General features: G+C 38.5%; 1 protein-coding gene across 1 annotated transcript; it reads right to left on the bottom strand.

Moving 5' to 3' along the window:
* Positions 1-11,814: 11,814 nt before the first annotated feature.
* On the bottom strand, positions 11,815-12,798 carry LOC136025518 (uncharacterized). Its single transcript, XM_065701549.1, has one exon. It carries the CDS (start codon positions 12,796-12,798, stop codon positions 11,815-11,817), a length of 984 nt encoding a protein of 327 aa, XP_065557621.1.
* Between the last annotated feature and the right edge of the window lie 1,378 nt (positions 12,799-14,176).

Below are 14,176 nucleotides of genomic sequence, written 5' to 3'. Positions count from 1 at the left end.
TAGTTGGGGTGATTATAAGAATATGAATCTCCCCATCTCCATTAGCCACAGAGCTAAGATTGGCTCTGGACCTGAAAATTACCATTAGAACGCTGATTTTTACTTCCCGTCAAGTTTTATTGATATGTGGAAATGCGTTTTGATTGCAAGGAAAGAGGGATTCTTTTTCCCGACAAAGATTGGATCAGGCATGAACCCCCGGAAAGCAAAAAAAGAAAACTTAACCAAATCTTATTTTCTACCAAACTTTGTCCAACAGGCTATTTGGTTAGATCTCCTGTTTGCGAGGCTTCAAGGATATACACTTCTCTGCCAAACTAAGGTTGGATCCATATTCCAAATAAAAAGCCCAACTGACGTCTACTGCCCACTCTATTTGCAACCTAGTCTACTGCCCAACTCTTCCTGCCGCTCGAATATATCAAAAGAGGCTCTGGCCCCCGAAGGCACAATTAGGACATAAGCTCGTACTTCCCACTAAATTTGGTTGAGACCCGACTACTTGAGATCTTTACCATAAGACAGTAGTTTCTAAAATTTATCTTACCACGGCTTCCTTAAAAATGTTTGATCATACTGTTCCTCCCTTCCATTGTATAAAATAATACTGAAACGAAATTACTTAGTACTACAAATTTCTTAAAACAAACTCTTAAAAACAAAGAAAACCAATAACAATTTTATGTTATTGTCTTCTAATAAGATGGATGTGCTTGCCTATAATCAGTACAAAGTTTGTCAGATCTCGGTGTCAATGGTGAAATGACTGCACTAAGTTCCTTTTCTAAAAACAAACGAACACGAAATTTCGGTTTCATTTCAGCTAATGCAGAAAAGCCTGTTTCGTGTCAATAAAATTCTGCGAACGGCTTCAATACTTTAAAAGCATTCTTTGACAAAATATTATATTCACTCTTAATGTCTATCCAAAAATGAACTAGGGATATATTCTAAAAATTTACTCTGGAAGAAGTATAACAAGCTTATTCAGACAAGTTTTTTTTCTCATTACTTGTCCACTCAAATTCTTCATCTTCTTCGTCGATAAATGTATTTTATATCTGCGCATATTTTTTAAAATTGAGATTATGTTTCGTGTATTCAAATGTTCATCAAATGGATGTTTGTTCTATGTAATCTTGGCTACATAAATTTAAAAGTGGAAACATATCAAGGTTTTTTTTTTCGCAATAGCTCAATTTCCTTCCTTAGCTCCTTTTTTATGGATGCTTTACATTATCTTTTTGAATCAATAGATACATTTGTGGCACTTACATCGATTTATTCAAAAACTGAATTTTTCCAAAACATCCACCAAAGAGGTCAGTTTTATAATTGAATTACAATCCCTATACATACTTGCGTCCTCGTTTTGATTTTCTTCGATAAAAATTACAGTTTCCTCTTTTAGTTCATGTATCCTCTAAATCACTTCGGCACTAGATAGCCAGTGTTCTGCATAATACTACAAAAGGGAGTTGTAAGCAGCTCCCTTATCGTCACAAAGCTCTGTGGAGCATGCAGTGCGTCCAGAGAACTTCGGGTGTTTTCATTTAATTAGTGCTAGAACGCCAGTTTTGTGTCCTGACACAAACTTTATACTGTCTGGCCAAGCGCAATTTTTCCTCAAAATGACGTTCTCATTAAAATGCCAATTATATTAAAAATTCAATTTGATATGGCTTTGCCAGAAATGGCTTTGCAAAAATATATCTTCAATTACATTATTCTCTTCAACGCATAGAAGATATCCAATTAAATATGCGGCTTTAGCTACATCAGTTAGTTCTTCTACTTGTAAGGCGAATTTTGTAGTGCGTATTTGAGAAACTAATTGATCGTAAAGGTCATCTCTAACGGTCGTCCCTGAATGGAGTAGCCTATTCAGCAGCATCTATAAAATCTCACTAGTTTTATATCGAGATGATGAACCTAGCTTTTGTTCAGTCCGTGCCTCCCTTGTGAGGCATGCCTCCCAGTTTGTAAAGCGCTGCAATTAGATATTAAGGCAGCTCTATCTCTCCCCTAAGAGGAGTTTGTCCATGATTTAGAATGCCAGAAATAGCCCATCAAATATTACTTCAGGATAAGTGTTGTTTGGAAACAACAACTTCTTCTAGTCATCGTTATGATGACATGAGTTTCGTGACCTTCTTTTCCCTCCGATCATTTGATTTGGTTCTAGTCCAGATCCCCAAAAGGTACAAGTAGTATATTAGCTGTACCTCCCTCCAAGTTTGTTTCAGAGCCAGCAACCAATTCTGGTAGATGTCGTGATGACAAGAGTCTCGTCCACATAGGTCAGCAGAGGTCGTGTCAGGACTGGATTCCAAAAGAAAATAAATAGGGTAAATTAGCCACTAGGTTTTGTTTGGGATTTGATCATCTTTTAGATTGGAATAGTACAAATTTAAAGACCCCCTTCTCATCCTCGTGTAGAGGATGGACTGCGTTCAGACACCCAATGCTTAAATTTTTACACTAACTCTTACTGTCTTCAAATTTGAATTAGTATTTGATTAGACTACAAGGCTCTGATGGAAAAAAAAATTCAGAACCCTTTAAATACCTAGGATCAAATATGAATTTTGCGAAATACACGTGAGACACTGACTAATTGACATGAGGTTTGATGGGATTTGCACAATCTTTTCTGTTTGATCTTGTGATCGAAACAATTTAGGGACCCTTCGTCTTGTTCCTTCCCTCACAGAGGTAGAGTGAGGATTATAATCCTACAAGGGATTACTTAAACACTACTTCGTATTTCCTACCTAGATCGTCTGAAAGCCGATAATCTATTATTGCACATATCCCGATTACAAAATTTGGCCCCTCCCTCCCCTCCATGTTGCTAGCGGAAGTCAGATTGTTTACAAACAGTCCAATTCAAAACACAGACTATAGACTTTTTTTTCATAAAATTAGATTAGAGTATGGCAGCCTCTTCTAGTAGACGTGCAAACGTCTCCCCCCTTTCTTTTTCCCTACTCATGGGTCGAACCTTAGCTGGAATTACTTCAGTCTACTTCTAGACCTGATCCACAAATGCGTGAAAAAATTTCAGAAGTTCTTTGGCAACAAAAAATTGCATTAAAAAAAATTGGAAATGAGATTTTCGGAATTACTTTTGCAGAGATATTCCCTACCAATCGAAAATAAAGATAGGGGTCCAAAGAGATGATTATAAGGTCTATGCAAATCCAACGTTGAATAATCCCTTGGAGGTTTACCTTCCGATTTAGGGTGGTTTTTATTTTACTTCTTATTTATACTCTTTAGAATACTAGAAAAAAAAGTGATTGTAATTTTGTGCATTGTTTGGAAGTATGCCGATTTTAGGGAAACTTGTCTTTTCTGTTTCACGATCCCCATACCCGAATTTTTTTTTCCAAATATCCATCTTTTACCCTTACCTATTCACTGACTACTGGTTCACATTAAAGAAAAATAATTTTGTGAATTGTTTGGAAGTATGCCGATTTTAGGGAAACTTGTCTTTTCTGTTTCAAGATCCCCATACCCGAAAATTTTTTCCAAATATCCATCTTTTACCCTTACCTATCCACTGACTACTGGTTCACATTAAAGAAAAAAAAATTAAAATACTAGTGTTGCTCTGCAAAACAACTAGACCTAGAGGGGATTTCATTTCGTCTAATTCTGTTGTCTCTTAGGTTTTACCTGCCGTACCACAAGATGAGCTTGACAACACAATGGTAGAAGTAGATCCTGACACACCGCCAACGCCACCTCCTAAGAAGCCACCTCTTCGTATTAATATGAAGGCTCAAATTTAGATTCCTTGAGGATAGATTATGTGTTTAAGATTCTAGACAGATCCTACTGTCGAATTACCTTTAGTCCTTGTCTGTTTGTGTATTGTCCAGTTTCATTTAAAAAAAAAATACAAATCAGAACATCTTATTCCTAGTATTAACCATTTGCTTGATTCATAAATATAATTGATTGTGTTATTATAGTTAAATTAAGCAACTATTTCTTTACATTTTTTGTCTAAGGCTTTAAAAACTGAGCAATTGCAAGAATTGCATTTTCAGAAGTTGTCACACTCTAAAGATAGCCTACTATCTTTTGAGAATTATTTCAAAACAAGAGAGGGGCTAATTCGACTGAGCCTTTAGTACCTCGTGTTTAAGCTCTTTTCTATGAGGAACAACTTAAAAAGAGAAACTCAACTACTAACTTCGCTCAATACCTAAGAATTACGCTTAGATTTGAGCATATTTCTAGTGGTAGTGGGTTTTCTATCGAGGAGGTAATGGTTACTATCAACCCATACCACCCTTTTATTATTAACCCGTTGTATAATGTACTGAACTTTCTACAAAATTCACCTAATTTAGGCACTTTTTCAACCCCTACCTTCTAAAAAATAAAAATAAAATCATACATAAAAGCCCATTGAAGGGATCGATACTTGCTGAACTGACATGAGGGGTAACATTAAGTCAAAAATAAGCCATGTAGAAAACTGGAAATTAATCTTGGCTCGGGGTGTTTGGCCATCAGTACAGGTACCAGTTCCACCGCTTTCCCGTAAGAATCAAACATTGAAATTCATTATAATTTCGAAATTTTTTTGTAGTTGAGTAACTGAGTTTTACTTCACCCTGTGAAGGAGCCGAGAGAAAGTTTTCTGCAGTACCTCACCTCCCCCAAGGACCCAATTCCATAACTTGGCAGAACCAAAAAACTTGCCTTTTTGAAGCTGTTGCCACAAAACGCTTTAAAAACTTAATTTTGCTCTTCTGAAAACTTATAGATATGAGACACGCCTCTTTTGTTTTGACCCGAACGAATCAGCATAATCTGAAGAAACTCTACTGTGATTAGCTGTAAAGCGCGGCTTCGTCTCGGGTACGTAATATATAAAATTTCGTACAGCAGTCCTTGAGCTAGGGTTTATTTTTACGAGGATGAGAACTTAGGGGAAACCATTCATTTTCGTGAAAATGGGTCTTAGCGCTGCGTTTTTTCAGAAAAACATGTTTTGCTTCCATCCTCATCTCATCCATCTCTCATTGGTCTTGAGGCTGCTTTGAGACCAATATCCAGTTGAATGCAGAAATTGACATTTTTTATACAAATGTTTGTTTTAGCGAGGATGGGAGTTGAAAATGAGTTCAACTGCCATCCTCGTGAAAACGTGCTCTAGAAGGCACTAGAACGCGTGTGATATGACCTATTTTTGGGGGCTCGACGATGTGTAGATTTTTGTTTCAATGCACATCACTTATATAAAAGAACCAAGAGATCGAGCCAAACTACTGATGGTCGGATCGAATAATTAAAGTTTTCCACTTATGTAGTGTATTTTAAACAGACTGCTGTTATGGCATGAGAAACATTTCTCTACTATTTGATGTATATTTTGAATTTGCAATATGTCGGTGTGCGATTATTTCTACTGTTTGTAATTCGCTGAATCGTGTTTAATCATTTCCTTAGCTCCAAAGAAAAGGTGCTTGATACTGTAGTTACAATCTGCCGTTATGTCTTCCACTTTTCAATAACGAGAACATTTCCAATTTATGTTTTCTTTGTGCTAGTCTCCATCTTATCTTTGTCCACGTTTTTTTTTTTCTTAAATGTAAATCGCTTCTTGTGCTGTTGTTTTTTTAATATTTTTGATATATTCAGTGGCGCTAATTCACGAAAGTGTGAGAAGGGGGGATTTTTTTTTCCAATGGAGAATTTCAAAAAGGTGAATTCTCAAAATTTTTGAGAGCTGAGTATTTTCTTTTTTAAAATGAAGACCAAAAAAAGTGTTCTTCAAATTTAGGATGGGCGATTGGCTGCCAACTCAAGCTCCTACCCCCCCCCCCTTCTTCTGCCCTCTAATGGTTTGTAATTTACTAAAACCGCTGCTAATAAAAGATCAAAGACAGTGTTGCTGTTTTAATAGTAGATATTTTTGGTCTTTAAACGTGCCCGAGGTAAATAAAGATTTATTATCTTCGTTAGTGTTTGTTAGTTGTTAGTGATTGGTTTTAGTGTTTGCAAAAGGCCACGAACAAAATAAAGGAAAAAAACCTTAACTTTGGCCCTGTGCTGGAGTTAGAGCTTCGGGATTTTGCCTTTATCTTCAATAAACCTCCCTTTGCTCAAATATGAATGTCCTAATTTGATCAAAAATCAAACAGCTGATTACTGAAGTTGTGTGTTGGTTGCATTTTATAATATAGAAATTTTCGCATTTTACCTCAGAATGTACCGTTCTGTATGTAGTCATTATTGAAAATCACTTTTTAACAGTTTCTTTTCTTCTTTTAATATGTCTTAATTGATTTCTACATAAAATTATCTGTTTTGTTTTGTGCCAATTACTGAAATACAAGTCTTCCTTATGAGATGTATGCCTTTGTTTTTTCGCTCAAAGTTTAGAGGTTGCAATTTTACTTGCAGTCACAGGAACAAATAGACAGGGTCCTAGGTAGAAAGGATTCCCATCTAGTAGTGTCTAGAGTTAATTTAAAACTGAACTTTTGGAAGAGTAACTACCTCCCGTGAAGTTATGATGTTGGTAGACTCCAGGATGAGAATTTGAGAGAAACTTATCAGGAACAATTGAAAACAAAACTCGAGAGTTTAATATTTGACAATGTGGAAGATAGATGGAATAATTTTAAGAAAAGTTCCTGATGGTGTCTTAGAGAAGAAAGCTAGGAGCGCAGCTAGGAATATTGGTGAAAAAGCTTTATGTTTAATAGACAAGAGAAGCGGCTTGCAGAAAAATTATCCGAGGGACAAATCATATGAAAACAAAAGAAATGTAAAAAAAAACTGGAGAAAGCATTAAAATATGAACTAAGGAGATGTGAAATGGAGGCAATGGATAAAATTGCCGACGATCTGGAAGATGCAGTTAGACGGCATAGAAGTAAAATATTTTACTGGCATGTTAATGAATTCAGAGGGACTGATCAATCCGGACTTGTCCCTGTTAAAGATAGGAATGGGGCCACAATTATTGATAAGGAAAGAGTTAAAGAGAGATGGTCAGAACATTTTGAGAATGTGATAAACCAAGATAGAGTTGCAGGAAAAGATATAGAGGAAAATGAAAAAAAATTTATACCTTGGATGTGAAGGAAGATCTGTTTTGTGAGGGAGAATTAGCGACAGTACCAAAAGGATTAAAAAATAATAAGGCTCCAGGTGCTGATAGAGTGGTAAATGGTCACTCTAAAATTAGAAATAAGTTACTGAAGATTATGAACATGATTTTAAAAAAAAGGAATACTTGGCAATTTTAGGACAACATTAATTAAACCAAACCACTGCATAAAATAGGTGATAAGAGGGAGTGTGGTAATTATCGAGGTATTAGTCTGGTCTTTTTAGGTAGGAAACTACCTTGTAATAGGCTACTTTTTAGACTGAGAGATACTATAGACAAAAGTTATAAGAGAAGGACAGTGCAGCTTTAGTAAAGGTAGAGGATGTGTCAACCAAATTTTTACTCTTAGATTAATAACTGAGAAGTGCCTGAGTTATCAAATACCTTTGGTCCTCAGTTTTGCAAATTATGAGTAAGCGTTCGATTCTGTTGATACAAGAGCCTTAGCGAAGATATCATCTGTGTACGGTATACCAAACAAATACATTAAAGTGATTAGTGCTATATACGAGAATAACACAGCTGCGGTTAAGGTAGGAAATGAGATTAGCAGCTGCTTTCGTATTGAATCAGGAGTTAAGTAGGGTTGTGTTCTATCCCCCTTTATTGGCCTTTATATGGATCATTTTAATAGACTCCGTCTTAAGGAGCACAGGAAAGGCAATGGGATACCACGGAACCAAATAGGGAGGAAAAATTCTCCTGGACTTAGATAATGATGATGATTGACCATCCTAGATGAAAGTGTGAGCAAAATGAATGAACTTTAAGAAGTTTCGCTAGTTCAGGTTGCTAGAATAGGTTTAAAAATTAATGTTAAGAAAACTAAGTCGCTAAGGCCAGTAATAAGTGAGGATGAAAAGATGGCGTTGTTTAAGGAAATGATCGATCAGGTGGACAGCTTAATTTATTTTGATAGAATTTTTAGTAAAGATGATGGGAGCAGTGAAGCTGTTAAGAGTACAATAGCCAAGGCTCGGGATGTTTTTCGCAGTTAAAAACAAGTTTGGAAGAATAGGAAGATAAGTATGTAAACTAAGATTAGGATTTTGGAAGCTACAGTGATGACAGCAGTCAAATATAGCTCTGAAGCATGGGCATTCCGGAAAGCGGATGAAGATTTGCTAGATGTTTTCCAGAGATAATGCTTACGGATTGTTCTTGGTACCCGGCTGACTGACCGTATTTAAAACAGTAGGCTGTACGAAAAGTGCGACCAATCCCGTTTTCTAGGGCTATAATTAGAGAAAAGTTGAGATGGCTAGAGCATGTTCTGCGCAAGAAGGATGACAGATTGTCGTTTTTGGGCAACCGTATAGGGCTAACGGAAAATAGGCCGTCCGCGGTTGGGCTGGGAGGATTTCATAAAAAAAGATTTAAAGGAAATAGGAACTTCCTGGGAGGGTGTAAAGAGGGAGGCTTTGAATAGATTGGGATGGAGGAGGAGCGTGCGTAGCTGTGTTCGCCTCAGGTGATTTGGTACTGCAGTGAGTTGTTAGTAGTAATAACAGTATTTGCAAGATAATTTCCAGAGATATAGCATAAAGGTTTCTTTGGGTAAGCGACTGACTGACCGTATCTTAAACAGTAAGCTGTACGAAAGACGTAGGTCAATCCTGGTTTCTAGGGCTATAATGATAGAAAGGTTGAGATGGCTAAGAAAAGTTCTGTGGATGAAAGATGACAGATTGCCCAATATCATTCTTGTCAGGCAATCGTCTCGAGAAAAACGACAAGTAGGTCGTCCCCAAATTGTATTGGGGAATGTCATAAGGAAAGGTTTAAGAGAAATGGGAACTTCTTGGGAGGGTGTAGAGAGGGACGTTTTGAATAGATTGGGGTGGAGGAGGATGGTGCTTTTTTGTTTTGGTGTCAGGTGGCTTGGTGCTGCAGCGAGTTGTGTGTAATAGTTGTAGTAGTAGTAAGATTAGAATTGTAATAGTTCGACTGTTGGAAAACAGAACTAGTGTACCAATTTATTTAATTTTAAGTAATGCTCTCCGAACATAATCATCCAAACAAGAATAGCAATGAAGTTGGAAATAAAGCTATTTATTATGTATTAAATTTTTGTCATGACAAGGCCCTTGGATTGTTTTCTTTTTTAGTATAGAACCTCTCTCTTTTGGTTCTTTAACCGAATGAGAAATGTTGCTTCGTCAGAATTTACCTCCCGCATACCAAAGAATATGGATCAATGTAACTTTCTTACACAGACATTTTTCTCTTCTTTTTTGTTTTTCCACAAATATATTATTTTTCTCATCACCTTTTTCTGAAGTATATAATCTTTATCACACATTATATATTAATTTTTTGTATTCACTTTTTAAAGATTAAATAGCTGGGGACACGTGAATAGCAACTGCAACGAGAAATACGGACATTTTGCAATGATCCACTGTTCAATGGTTACCATTTATAGAATTATATTTTTTAAGTAATATTTTTAAATAAACAGTTTTTAGAGGTTCTTCTCATTTTTAAATAAAAACTCGTAAAATACTTCAACGGCATACATTTATATAATTGACAGGATGGTTGTAGGAATTTTTCCTCTGTGTTTAGGCTTTCTAGGCTCTAGAATTTTCTCTAGGGAAGAGCGAAAAAAAAACCTTACTTGTTTAATACTAAAGATTTTTTACTTTTTTTTAAAAAAATAAAAGTTTATTGGATAAAAACCTACAGGCTCCACATTTCAAGTTTTGAACAAATCGCATTCAACTTTTAGGGCGTCTATATGTTTTGCCATCAAACATAACTACGAACTTTAAATACAATTTAAGTTAGAGTATTTTCATGTCTCAATGTCTATACCACTTGTAGCTGTGTTGAAATTCCAACGTTCTAGAGCAGTCAATACACGTTGCAGCTTTGAGATTACCCTTCTCCTGCCCCTTGGCTGAGCATGGGAGCCCTTACGCCCTGACAGTTACAAGCAATCAATATTTTCATTTCAAGAAGACCTTTCCTTCTTTTGAATAACTTATAGGCAAGAAAATATATAGCCTAAAATTTTAGTGCAAAATTTGTAAAAAAAAAAAATACCAGTTCTATAAGAAATTCAATGAAAGGACTAAAAGCGTTTCTGTTTTGTAGTTGGCTGTTCAAACCACGTGCCAATCCTGCTGGATCGATTGATAACAAAAGATAAAACAGTAGACATCTCTTTTTAGCATTTCTTTTAACCAATTCGCGATTATTTAAAATGAATTTATCACAGTCTGGTATTTTGTACTTACTTCTTGTACTTGTACTTGTGGCGGGAATCAGGCATTTCCACCTCGCCCGGCATCGATAATCTTAGAGACCTTCTTGAACCATGTTGTTAGATCTTATGCCAGCTGCTCTGCAAAAGCGAGCCACAGTATTGACCATCTGTGACCAAATTTTCTGAAATCCCAGATAGGTTCAAGGTCTGACTTGGCCAGGTTCCACCAGTTCTTCCTCTGTCCTCCTTGGCATTTCTTCCAGTAGCTAATAGGCTCAACTAGAAGTATTTGGTGAGGCAGGTACTCTGGTGGTTTCTGTAATGCATGGCCCAACCATTTCAAACAGCGTTCTTTAATAGTGAGCACAACATCTCTCTGAATATTGCACATTCGACATATATTTGCGTTGGAGATACGTTCACGTAGCTGTACTCTGAGAATTCTTCGCAGACAAGTATGCTCAAACACCTTAAGTGTATTCTCATGCCGTAGTTTTACCGACCATGTTTCGCATCCATAAAGGAGAACGGTGTGGACTAGTGCCATGTAAATTCGAACTTTCGTTCGGATACTGATTTTGCGGCGATTCCATAAGGGTTTCCGAAGGGAGGCAAAGACTGTCTGCGCTTTTTGTATTCTCTGTTGGATATCAGCGTCGGAAGATCCGTCAATACAAAGCTGGGAGCCTAGGTATGTGAAACGGTTGACTTTTTCCAGCTAAACTTGGTTGACCGTTAGTGAGAATGGTCCTCTGTCGTGGTTAATAGCCATGAATTTCGTTTTCTCTGTGCTGACTTTCAAGCCGATCAGGTCTGCCCAGGCCACAACGCTGTCAAGCATGTTTTGGGCTTCTACAGGGTCTGACAGGAGGCCAACATCATCCGCATAAATCGAGGTCAGTCAGTGAGAGATTTTGTTCAATCTACGCTCCTGGATAAGACGATAGAGCATTTTCAAGCACCCAATCGATGCAATAATTGAACAGAGTCGGAGAGAGGACACACCCTTGTTTTACTCCGAACTCAACCAGAAATTCTTCGGTTTCTTCGCCATAGACTTGGCTCACTGATACGTCATAGTAAGCCTTCATCAGTTCAACAAACTTCAGCGGCATTACGTCATTCTCTAGGATCTTTCAAAGTTTCTGGTGGGTGACAGAGTCGAAGGCGGCAATGAAGTCCAGGAACATCAAGATCAGGGATAGGCTGTACCTTTCAATCTGCTGGATAATGAGACGAAAGGCGAAGATATTATCAGTACAGCCTCTACCTAGTCGAAAGCCGGCTTGATTTCCTCGAGTTCTTTCCTCCCTTGCCCCTTTGAAGCGGTTCAAGAGAATTACCCCGAATATTTTGACTGCAATGTCTATGAGAGTTATTCCGCGGTAATTTTTGCATTCAGTTTAGTCTCCTTTCTTATAGAAAGGAAAAGAGAATCTTTTGGAAAAGTGTTGGTCCTCTACACTTCTTCGAGAATGCCATGGAGCTGTTCAGCAGTGACCTCAGGGCATTGTTTGTATAGTTCCGGGGGGAGGCCGTCTTCACCTGGGGCTTTGTGGTTTTTTAGGGTCTTGATCGCTTTTAGTTTTTCGGCTCTGGTCGGTGTATCCAGCTCGATATCGTAAGGCTCTTTAGAGACGGAAGGTGGGAAGGCATCATGAGCAGATGAAGGGGATGGGTTTAGGAGGAACTGAAAGTGATCCTTCCATCTTGCTGAGCGTTCCTTCTGACAACTAATGATTTTTCCTGATCTGTTTTTGACTATTTCTGAGACAGCAGCTTTCTTACCAACGGATTCCTTCAGGATCTGGTAAAGCTTGAGGGTTTCATGTAAGCGTGCTGCTTTCTCTAACGACTCGGCAGTATCTTCCCACATTTGGCGGCGGTCCAGACGATTTGAACGTTTTACCTGTCTGCATAACTCCTTTGCTTCTTCTTTAGGGCCGCCCATCTTTTGTCTTTGCTCACCGACTATTGACAGGGTCCTAGCGGTTATCCAGTGCTGTCGTTTGATTTTTGCTCGGCCTAGGATCTCATCGGCAGTCTCTGTCATCACGGTTTTAAAGATCTCCCATCTTTTATCGGGGGTTGGGTTTTCATCAGAGCTGAGGGCGTCTAACCGGTTAGTTAGTTCCAAGTTGAGCGCCTGCCGCACTTCTTTGTCTTGAAGTTTACCGATATCGAAGCCGACCTTGGGCTTGTTTTTTCTTCGAGTTGCAAGCCGTAGCAAAATTTTTGCTGCAACGAGCCTGTGGTCAGACCCAGACTGTGAGCCTGTGTCCGCGCCGTTGTAAGAGCGAGAGTCCTGCACGGAGCTTCTCCAGCGCTGGCGTACGAGAATGAAGTCAATTTTGGCCTTAGTGACACCGTCATTTGAATGCCAAGTTAAGAAGTGGCTAGGTTTGTGCTGAAATATGGTATTGGTGATAACAAGGTGGTTCATCAAGGCGTAGTTTACCAGCCTTTGCCCATTCTCGCATCTGTTGCCCTGTCCAAATTTTCCCAGGATTTAGGATTTGAAGTCTCCAGCAACAATCAAGTAATCACGTGCAGCTATAGAAGAAGACAGCTGCTGCAATTCGCCGTAGGAATCATCCTTGGTCGTTTCAAAAGCGTCACGGGTGGGGGCATAGGTAGAAATTATTGACACATTTGCAGGGTTTCCTTTTAGTCTGATTCTAGCAAGTCTACAAGAGACTGGTGTTCCCATTCTAGGAGAGCGTTTCTGATTCTTTGGCTCATGATGAAACCAACTACGTGGAGTCCTGAATTATCTTCTACTCCGGAATAGCAAAAGTGGAACTGATGTAGTGTTTCAGGAGCCGTTATAACTATAGAGCCAGAGCCGGAGATTCTGGTCTCGGATACGGATATGCAAAGTATGTCTATGTTGTACTTCTCCATCTTATGGGCAAGAAAAGCTTGTGTGGCTTCTTGTTTAACGGATCTTATATTCAAGCATCCAACATTTATTCTGGATTTTGCCTGTTTAATGACTATAGTAGGGTTTTCTAGATTTATGGCGTTGAAAGGATTTTTCGACTTCGCCTCCGTACTCAAAGTCGCGTCGCCTGCCGGGAACGTCGTAGTATGGTTGGCTAGTTTACTTCTCGATATGCGCGCAAATACGGGGGCCGCGTCGCTTGCCGGGGACGGCGTAGCCATTGCAACTTTTTCTTGGGAATAGAGTTCCCAAGGTCCCCAGTCTTGCGGGTCGCTCGGAACACGTTGGTCACCAAATCGCTCGGCGTGGAGCTCAGTGGTGTTTACACCCTTCCACCGCTTTAAGCTGCGCTGCCGGATTTCCTCTGCTGCCCAGGGACGGAAGATCGAGCCTCATTGCCCGTAACTACCATCACCGCCATGGAGGTATGCAGGCTTAGCTTGACATATGACTCCCACCTGGAATCAGCAGGGGCTTTAAGAAGCTATGGCTTTAGAATTGTATTTTGTACACTATTACTTTTTATTTTTGAAGGTCAATCCTATCGACATGTGGGAAATTGTTTTAACTTAACAGTATATGTCTTAGCAGTGGCAGATCAAGACAACCTCTTTTAGCTTTGGTGCAGTTTTCTCCTTATTTTTGTATTTTTCCATTTTCTATTTTCACGGGCTTGTTGGGCAAAATGAAAGAACAAGTTTTTCGAATTCTAGCCTAAGAATCAAAGGTTTGCTAATGATAATCTTTGAGAATGTTTTGTTCTTTCTCCATAGATGCAAGATACAACATAATACGGTGTGCAAACTTATTTTTTCTCTCTAAAATACATCGGATATTCAAGTAAGAAATCCTAAATAGAGGTTTCAGATTTTAAGAA

The sequence above is a fragment of the Artemia franciscana genome, chromosome 3 (genome assembly GCF_032884065.1).
Source record: "Artemia franciscana chromosome 3, ASM3288406v1, whole genome shotgun sequence".
Taxonomy (NCBI): domain Eukaryota; kingdom Metazoa; phylum Arthropoda; class Branchiopoda; order Anostraca; family Artemiidae; genus Artemia; species Artemia franciscana.
Note: the sequence above shows the minus strand (reverse complement) of the source record. Positions and strands in the feature narration are given on the sequence as shown.